Raw genomic sequence first — 9,312 nt, forward strand, 5'->3', positions numbered from 1 at the left:
CGTATTACTGGTACAAAGGTATTTATATTACTCATTAACTAATATTTTAACATGTGATATCTTATTATTTTATAAATTAAAATTTATAACAAATAAATATTTATATATATTTAAATTATATTATAATTAAAATTTATAATAAGCAAATATTTTTATTATGTAAATAAATTTTTGTAAATTAAACACAAACTTTTATCTTTTATTTTAAGTAATAATATTATAAGGAATTTTCTTTTTAATGACATAATTCTTTCAAAAAAATTAATTTTTTATTTAATTTAATCTTTGTTTATTATAATTATTTATAAATTATATTTTAATATTTTAAAATAAATTATCAATAAATAAAAAATATTATGCTATAATATAAATTATTTATTATAAATTTAAAATAAATATTTAAAAATTTAAAAATATTTATTTATAAAATTTTAAATATAATTTATATTTTTTTAATATTTATTTATATGTAATTTATTTAAATTTTGATAATATATAATAAATATTTCATTTGTGTATTGTATATATTAAAATACTAAATATATTTTAGATTTATATTAAATAATTTATATTTTTATATAAAATTGTTTTAATTATCAATAATTTAAAAAATATATTGAAAAATAATTTAGAAATAACATACAAAGATAGATTAAAGCATGTAAAAGTTTAAAAAAGATATATAAAAATATCTATATTGAAAACAAATAAATTAAAAACACTCTAGTTAATAATAGTTCATAAAACACCTTTTTCTAATAAAATTATTATAATTTATACATAAAAAATTATAAATTATTTTAGATGATATTTATGATATTGTTAATAAAAACTAATAGGCTTATAATTTAATTAATTTTGCAGGTAATCATCAATACATTCTAAATCAATTCATTCAAAATATAGAAAAAAAAGTATATATATTTATGTTTCAATCACTTAACATGTTTATATTATTTTTGCCGACATGACCGAGTGGTAAACTAGAATTTGTAAGTCACTTTTTTTTCCAGTTCAATATTTTGATGACATAGCCTAAGAGTAATGGGAAGAAATTCATATAAAATAAATTTTATATTTGTGATAAATAAATTATATTGTGAGATGAGATTATTTTTAATTATTGATAATTTAAATGTTTATTAAAACTTAATTTAAAAATAATAAGAATATATTAAAATAGATAAGAGATTAAAAAAGTTCAAAAAAATATTTTCATTAAAAAAATATAATTAATCTCATTTAAAAAAAAATAGTTTTTAAAACACTTTCATTCAAGAAAATTATAAGTTATTTTAGATAATTTTTATATTCGTGTTTGTTTATAAAAGCTAATAAACTTATATTTTAATTAATTTTATAGGTCATCATTGATTTATTTTAAATAAATTTACACAAAATATAGAAGAAGAAAAAATAATATGTGCATGTATGGAGAAAGGAGAGATCAAATTATACTGATATAACAATTATAATTATCATATCATTCAATAACTTTTTATAAAAAGTGAATTTTATTAATCTAACTATTGAATTGAAAGTTAAATTTACTTAGATCGTGTTCATACCGGAAATCTGCTATAGAGCTGATCCGCCAGGTAAGATCGGTGAGCCTCCTTCACGGGTACGCTGGTGCTCCAAGATGGGGATGGTACCTGCAAAAGAGACACTGATGCTAAAGTTAGGGTTTGTATGAGTAATAGTCTCGTATATGTAATGCACGTACCTTGGTGTGATTTAGTGTTGCTTTGGGCCTTGGGCCTGAGACGAAGTGTAATATGATTAGACAACGGATCTCGTCTGGGGCGAGATCCTCGGGGATCAGTTATGATTCATGTAAGTACCGAGCTGACATCACGTGGTGTGCGTCCGAGGTCGGTTTGCGTTGCGGTGCCGAGCTCGGAGCTCGGTTACGCAGTACGGATAGTACACTAGCCCCCCGAGCTCCGAAGGCCGAGGAGTTAAGGCCGAGCTCGCTGGGGGGAGGTGACCTTTCGTGTACGTTTGCTCGTTCTGGTGCCATGTGTCACGACTGTTCATTTCCTGGAAACGTGCAAGTGGCGTGTCATGGGAAATGACAGTTATACAATGATGAATTTGCAATTAATTGTGTTGTCAGGCGTGGCGGTTTTGAAATGTGGGAAACAGCCCTTCTCTTTTTCTCTCCCGCGTCTCTTCCCATTCGCTTCACTCTCTTATACTCTTTAGCTTCTTGGATACGATAGTTTTCTGTGCTTTCTTGTTTTCCTTTCGTCTTCATTTTTACAGTCCTTCTTCGAGTTTTCTTGATGGCTGGTGGTCGTGGCGTTGGTTCTTCTGCGCCTGCCAGGGACAAGGCGCGCGGCAAGGCAGTGGCTACCGGGAGGGGTGTCGCCGAGAGGAAAGAGTTATCCCCGCCTAAGGACCTGGAGCCGGGTGTTCCTAGTTACGACTGGGTCAAGCGCGAGGTGGGGGTCGTCCAAAGTGTGTTCAGGTCGCGCCTGGAGGTCGATGCGGTTTGGAAGACGCACCGGATTTGCGACCCCGCCATTTCCCGGATGATTCAGCTCGAGCCTTGCCTGGCTGGTGAGGGTGTGTTCATGGGGAAGTCGACCGATCCCCCCCACTTTTATGTTTATCAGAGTTTCTTCAGGGACCTGGGCGTTTGTCTTCCTTTCACTCAGTTTCAGTGTGACTTCTTGAACTATATCAACGCGGCCCCTTGTCAGCTGCACCCCAATAGCTGGGGCTTTTTGAGGGCGTTTCAGGTCTTGTGCGCGGTCTTAGGGCTGGAGTTGTCCCTTCGCGTTTTCCTTCATTTCTACCAGCTGAAGCTGGGTGTTCCGCCGTATGGCATTCTTTCTTTAAACGGGAGTAAAGAAGGGGGTTTGTTCACTCTTTACTCCCAATCTTATAAGAATTTCAAGTCTGAGTTTTTCCGGGTAGTCCTTGTGGATGTCGACCCTTTGGAGGATGGGGATTTCTATTTTGGTGGACTGCCAAAGTTCCCCTTTTACTGGTGCCCTAAACCGTCGAGGTTTCACGGGGTGAATCCTTTGGAGTTGACGGCTTCGGAGGCTGTCGTCGTTGAGAGTCTCTCAGCTTTGCCCCGCCCGTTGGACTGCAAGTCGATCTTGTCGCTTGCGAACTCAGCACACCGGGAGAGGGTCTTGGAGGGTGAGTGTTTTGTATCTTGGTATTTTATTGAGGTTTGTGTAAACTTTCTTTTGCTGACGTGTCTTATCTTCTGTTTGTAGGCCTTGTAGGGAAAGACATGTGGCTCGAGTTGAAGCCCTGCTTCAACGTGACCGAGCTCGGGGTTTCCGAGCCTCCAGAGGAGGAGGTTTCCCCCCTGAAGACCAACCGAAAATGGAAGAGGGGTGGGAGAGAGGTCGGGGGGACCTCTGCTCCTCATGAGATAGGGGAGGTGGCCTCCGAGGTTATTGGAACTGGGGAGGTGGATCTTGCTGGGCTTCCGCCGCCGGAGGGGGTCGGTCGTGTATCTTGGTATTTTATTGAGGTTTGTGTAAACTTTCTTTTGCTGACGTGTCTTATCTTCTGTTTGTAGGCCTTGTAGGGAAAGACATGTGGCTCGAGTTGAAGCCCTGCTTCAACGTGACCGAGCTCGGGGTTTCCGAGCCTCCAGAGGAGGAGGTTTCCCCCCTGAAGACCAACCGAAAATGGAAGAGGGGTGGGAGAGAGGTCGGGGGGACCTCTGCTCCTCATGAGATAGGGGAGGTGGCCTCCGAGGTTATTGGAACTGGGGAGGTGGATCTTGCTGGGCTTCCGCCGCCGGAGGGGGTCGGTCGTGTGGCTGCCGAAGAGGTGGCATTGGCTGCTGAGCCAGTCGTCCAACCCGGCAAGGCGCCGGCTCAAGCTATTGAGCGGGTTGCTGTGGTGAGTATTTTTCTTCTCTTAGTCTTGTTTCTCTTTTCTGGCGTTTGGTTTTGAGGTTGTTTTCTATAGGCAGGGAATGCTGCCGAGGAGGTGGTCCGGGGTGTCGTACCTGCTGCTTCGGCTGGTGGGGTGAGTCGTTGGCCCTTCTGTGGTATTTGTCGTTTTACCTTTGTGGTGACTTTTGTTCTTAGGAGAGTGTCCTTACTTTTTGCAGGCGGGGAACGACACCAGGGTATCTGTGTCTACTTCTGCCGAGGTCCGTAGGGAGGGGTCGAGCTCCAGACCCCCTACCCTTGGTCCGGTACCGAAGCTGAAGCGGCCGTACCTTGCGTATCGCTATGCGCAAGAGGGTGTGCCCATGCGGCTGGAGCATTTGAGTGCGTCGGAGGAGGTCGACTCCCTCTGGAGTTCCGCGGTGCTCCGGAGAAGTTTTTTCTGAAGGGGTCGTTGAGCACGGCTGATCAGGCGATGATCGAGTCGGCTGGGCCAATGGGAAGTTTTGATGCCGCCCAGATCTTCCTTCAGCGAGGAGCGGCCATTGTGGATTACTAGAAACACAAGTGGTCGAGGCAGCAAGAGGACATGGCGAAGTTGAGGAGCCTTATTCAGCCTCTGAAGGATGAGAATAAGGTCCTGAAGGAGGAGAACGGGGTTCTAACCGCCGCCCTTGGTGAAGCGAGGATGCAGGGGGCCGAGCTCCAGACGGCGAGGGGGGGGCTCGCCAGGGCCCAGAAGTCCTTGGGGATCGCCCTTCGCTCCAACAAAGAGTATGCTTCTCGGGTGGGTGAGTTGCAGGGGCTGGTTACCTCGACCCGTGGCGAGGTGATGTCTTCTCGGGAATAGGTTCGCTCTCTGGAAGATGAAGTCGCATTTTTGAAGGGAGAGCTGGTTTCTATGACCGAGGAGCGGCTCCGCGATGAGGTCATTATTGGTAGCAAAGAGCAGGAGATTGCTGCCCAGAGAGTAGACCTTTCGTCGTTGGAGGCCGAGAAGGCGGCGTTACAGAGGAGACTTGAGGATGTTGAGCGCTCCATCGTGGTGGAGCATAAGAGGGGCTTCCTCAAGGCTGTTCGTCAAGCCAGGCTTCTTGCGCCAGGGTTTGACTTCTCCGATATGCATGTGGAGAAGGTCGTTCGCTTTGAGAAGTTGGTCAAAGAGGACGACGTTGAGGATAGCTCCAGCGATAATGCCTCTATGTAGGCCGATTTTGTAATTGTAATTTATTTTTGTTTTGGATTCAAGTGTTGAATCCTGAGAACTTTGCTTGTATATATATATGTGTATATTTTTTTTACATGAAGGTTTAAATTTTGCCGTGATAAAACCGAGGTTTGAACTCGACTTTTAGCTTTTCGTGATGGTTCAGACTGGACCGTAGATTGAGTTTATGTGGAGGTTCAAACTTGACCTTAAATTTTTTTGTGAAGGTTCAAACTTGACCTTGATGAATCGAGGTTCGAATTCGACCTTAAATTTGCGTGAAGGTTCAAACTTGGCCTTAAAGTTTTGTGAGGGTTCAAACTTGACCTTACTCATGTCGAGGTTCGGATTCGACCTCGGGTATACCGAGGTTCGAATTCGACCTCGGGTTTTTCGTTAGGTAACCTTTGTGAGGGTTCGGACTCGACCTTACTCATGTCGAGGTTTGGATTCGACCTCAGGTTTTTCGTTAGGGTTCGTACTCAACCATGGATAGACGTGTTAGGGTTCGTATTCGACCCCAAGTTTGAGTAAAACATAAAATAATGTGAAGTTAGAGAGATATAAGTAGAACGGAATGAGTTCTTTCATTGATTGTGTAAATGTGCCTCGTTAAAAACCCTCTCAGCCAAAACCCATCTTTCTATTTTTTGGGACTAAAGACTGAGGCGGGAAAAGAGTGCACAACTCATTCGTACAGGTTTCAACTAAAATAAAACTTGAGATGCGTAGCATTCCAAGTTCGCGGTATAGGTTTTTCGCTGAGCTCCTCTAATCGGTAGGCTCCGTTCTCCAAGTCTTCTGTAACTCGGAACGGGCCACCCTAGGTGGGTGCGAGCTTCCCATCTGACGTGTCCTTCCGTGCTTCGCCTAACAACCGCCACACCAAGTCGCTCGCTCGGAAAGATCGAGGTTTTACTCGGGTGTTATATCTTCGGGATGCTCGGAGCTTGCAAGCCTCTTCGTGGATTCGGGCTTCGTCTCTGAGCTCGTCCACTAGATCGAGGTCGGCCGCCAGTTCTTGGGCGTTCTGTTCGCCGTTGAAGATTTGGCGTCTGTGGGAGGTTTCGCCGAATTCTACCAGGATCATTGTGTCAGCTCCGTAGGTCAGCCTGTAGGGCGTCTCTTGTGTGGTTGACTGAGGGGTGCAATGATACGCCCAGAGGATGCTGGCGAGTTCCTCGGGCCACTGCCCTTTGGCGTTTCCTAGTCGCTTTTTGAGTTCCTGGAGGATGACTTTGTTGGTAGCTTCGGCCTGGCCGTTGGTCTGGGGGTGTTCCACCGAGGTCGCGAGGTGTTTGATTCCGAGTTCGTGGAGGAAGTCCTCGAATTCCTGTGCGATGAACTGCCTATCATTGTTGGTGACGAGGGCGTGAGGAATTCCAAACCTGCAAATGATATTTTTCCAGGTGAACTTCCGCACGTTCTCGGTGGTGATTTTGGCGAGTGGTGTAGACACCCAATTTCGTCCGGGGGGCACACAAACAAAGAAATGGACCTCCATTATGAAGGGAAGGGGCTTCCAAAGTAGGCAAACAACAAGACAAGACATCAGCAGGCCTAAAGGCCAAATAAGGTGGTTTCAGTAGCTCGGAACGGGCCGTTCCAAAATCGGAACGGGTCGTTCCAAAACTCAGAACGGGCCGTTCCAAAATCGGAACGGGCCGTTCTGAACCCCGGAACGGGTCGTTCCAATATAAGAACGGGCCGTTCCAACATAACTGAAATCAACTAAATATTTTGGCTGGAATGGGCCGTTCCAATACCAGAACGGGTCGTTCCAAACAAGGCAAATCTAGAACGGGCCGTTCTGGAAAAGGAAAATTTGTGTTACTTTCTACTCTGGAACGGGCCGTTCCGTTTTCAGAAGGGCCGTTCCAGGGTACGAAATTTACACATAATAATTGGGCGAGAACGGGCCGTTCCGAAACTGGAACAGGCCGTTCTGGCCCACTACTGATCCCTATAAATTGAAGTCTTGGGCACAGTCCACAAGGCGGCCAGAGAAATTTCGAATAAGACTCCTTTGAGCACGAAAATTCTCTATCTCTCTCCCTTCTATTATATTTCTTGAGATTTGTGTCGCATCTCTATCTTTTCTCTCCCTCTTATTGTATTTCTTGAGATTTGTGAGGCATATTGTAATGTGAAAGGTCGCCACAAAGAACCTTCTCCATATTTGAAGATTCAATAAAGCTCGTTCAAGAGGTATTTCAGTCAATCTTTTTCTCTCTCTTTTATTTTTCATATTTATCTCTTTTTTTCTTATAACAAACCTCATAATGTAGATATTTTAGGGTTAATCGTTTAATTTATATTTTAAATATGTAAATAAATATTAATAAAGGGGATTCAATATTTAATTTATTAATTTTTATCATATTAACTTCATCATAGGGTACCGATTGAGGGCGTTGTAGGGGTGCTTAATACCTTCCTTACACGTAACCGACCCCCGAACCCAATTCTGGTTATCAAGGCCATTATTGGATCTTTAAAAACCTTTTCTTTTTCCAATGTTTTGAGTAAAATATTGGTGGCGACTCCATGAACCTATTTTCAAAACCATTGATTAAGGATTAGTCTGGTATCCGGGCATTCCCTAATTAATGAGACTTTTAAAAGGATGTCTAAACCATAGGTCGCAAGATCAGAAATTTTCGGGTTGCGACAAGTGGGCATGCTTCGATCCATTTGGTGAAGTAGTCGATTGCTACCAGGAGGAACTTTAGTTGTCCCTTCGCGGGGGGGAATGGCCCGAGGATGTCCATTCCCCACTGGGAAAAAGGCCATGCCGACATCATGCGGTGGAGAGTTTCGGGCGGTTGTCGATGTGCATTGCCGAACTACTGGCATTCTTTGCATTTTTGGATGTGGCTTTGGCAATCCGACTTCAGAGTGGGCCAGTAGTACTCAGCTCGGAGTACTCTGGTTGCCATTGAGCGCGCGCCAGAATGCATGCCGCATATCCCCTGGTGAATTTCCCTGATGACATAGGCTGCCTGGGGCGCCGTCAGGCATTTGAGCAGTGGAGAGGAAATACCACGCTTGAATAACTCATCCCCAATGATGATGAACTTGGCCGATTTCATCCTTATCTTCCGAGCTTCGTTCTTATCCTCGGGAAGGACTCCTTCTTTCAAGTAACTCCAGATGCATGCCATCCATCCCAGGTCTTCATTGTCACTGACGCTGATGGTTTTGTCGTCTAGGCTGGGCGAGTGCAAGGTTTCCTGGATGATGGTCTGGTGCTGCCCGGGCCTTTTGGTGTTGGCGAGCTTCGATAGGAGGTCGGCTCGGGCGTTTTGTTCTCGCGGCACATGTTTTATGGTGAATTCGTCGAAGGATGAGATCTGGTGGGACGCAGTGTGAAAGTACCACTGCAGCATAGTGTCCTTTGCCTGGTATGTCCCACTAAGCTGCTCCACCATGAGTTTTGAGTCGTTGTTGCAGCTCACTCTCCGAGCTTAGAGGTCGCGAGCCAGCCTTAGGCCTGCGAGGAGTGCCTCGTATTCCGCCTGGTTGTTGGTCACCTTGAAGCCGAACTTGAGGGATTGCTCCAAGGCGACTTGGTTTGGCCCTTCCAGGATGATACCTGCACCACCGCCTTTAGAGTTGGAGGACCCGTCAACATGCAAGGTCCATACCTGGGGTTCCTCGGCAGTAGTTGGCGTGAGCTCGACCACGAAGTCGGCTAAGCATTGGGCCTTCAGGGGTCCGCGACCTTCGTATTGGATGCCAAACTCGGATAGTTCAACTGACCAGGTGATCATACGTCCGGCGAGCTCGGGCTTTCTTAGGATTTGTTTGATGGGATAGTCGGTTTTGACTACCACTTGGTGGCTCTGGAAATAGGGTCGTAGCCGCCGGGCTGCGGTGACAAGCGCCAATGCCAGCTTTTCAACCATTTGGTATCTTCTCTCTGCGTCTTGGAGGACTCGGCTGATGAAGTAGATAGGTGTCTGTACCTTTTGGTGCTCTTGTACGATGACTGCGCTGATGGCGTTTTCGGCTACTGCCAAATAGAGAAGGAGGTCGGTGTTGTGATCCGGCCTCTGTAAGATCGGTGGGGTTGTGAGGAAAGATTTGAAGTTTTGGAACGCTTCTTCGCACTGATCTGTCCACAGGAAACCCTTTGGCTTCTTTAATAGGGTGAAGATTGGTCCTGCCTTCTCCGCGAGTTTGGGGATGAAGCGGGACAGTGAGACTAACTGTCAGGCTAGGCGTTGGACCTCT

The 9,312-nt window shown here is 44.3% G+C and overlaps 1 protein-coding gene across 1 annotated transcript; it reads right to left on the reverse strand.

Annotated features, from left to right (window-relative positions):
- Positions 1-5,899: 5,899 nt before the first annotated feature.
- LOC145957791 (uncharacterized) lies at positions 5,900-8,507 on the reverse strand. The gene is made up of 2 exons (XM_083074197.1): positions 7,990-8,507; positions 5,900-6,464 (listed from the first exon to the last, which is right to left on the reverse strand). Exons 1-2 carry the CDS (start codon positions 8,505-8,507, stop codon positions 5,900-5,902), a joined length of 1,083 nt encoding a protein of 360 aa, XP_082930323.1.
- Between the last annotated feature and the right edge of the window lie 805 nt (positions 8,508-9,312).

Source organism: Cajanus cajan, chromosome 5 (genome assembly GCF_000230855.2).
Source record: "Cajanus cajan strain Asha chromosome 5, NIPB_CcT2T_4, whole genome shotgun sequence".
Classification (NCBI taxonomy): Eukaryota; Viridiplantae; Streptophyta; class Magnoliopsida; order Fabales; family Fabaceae; genus Cajanus; species Cajanus cajan.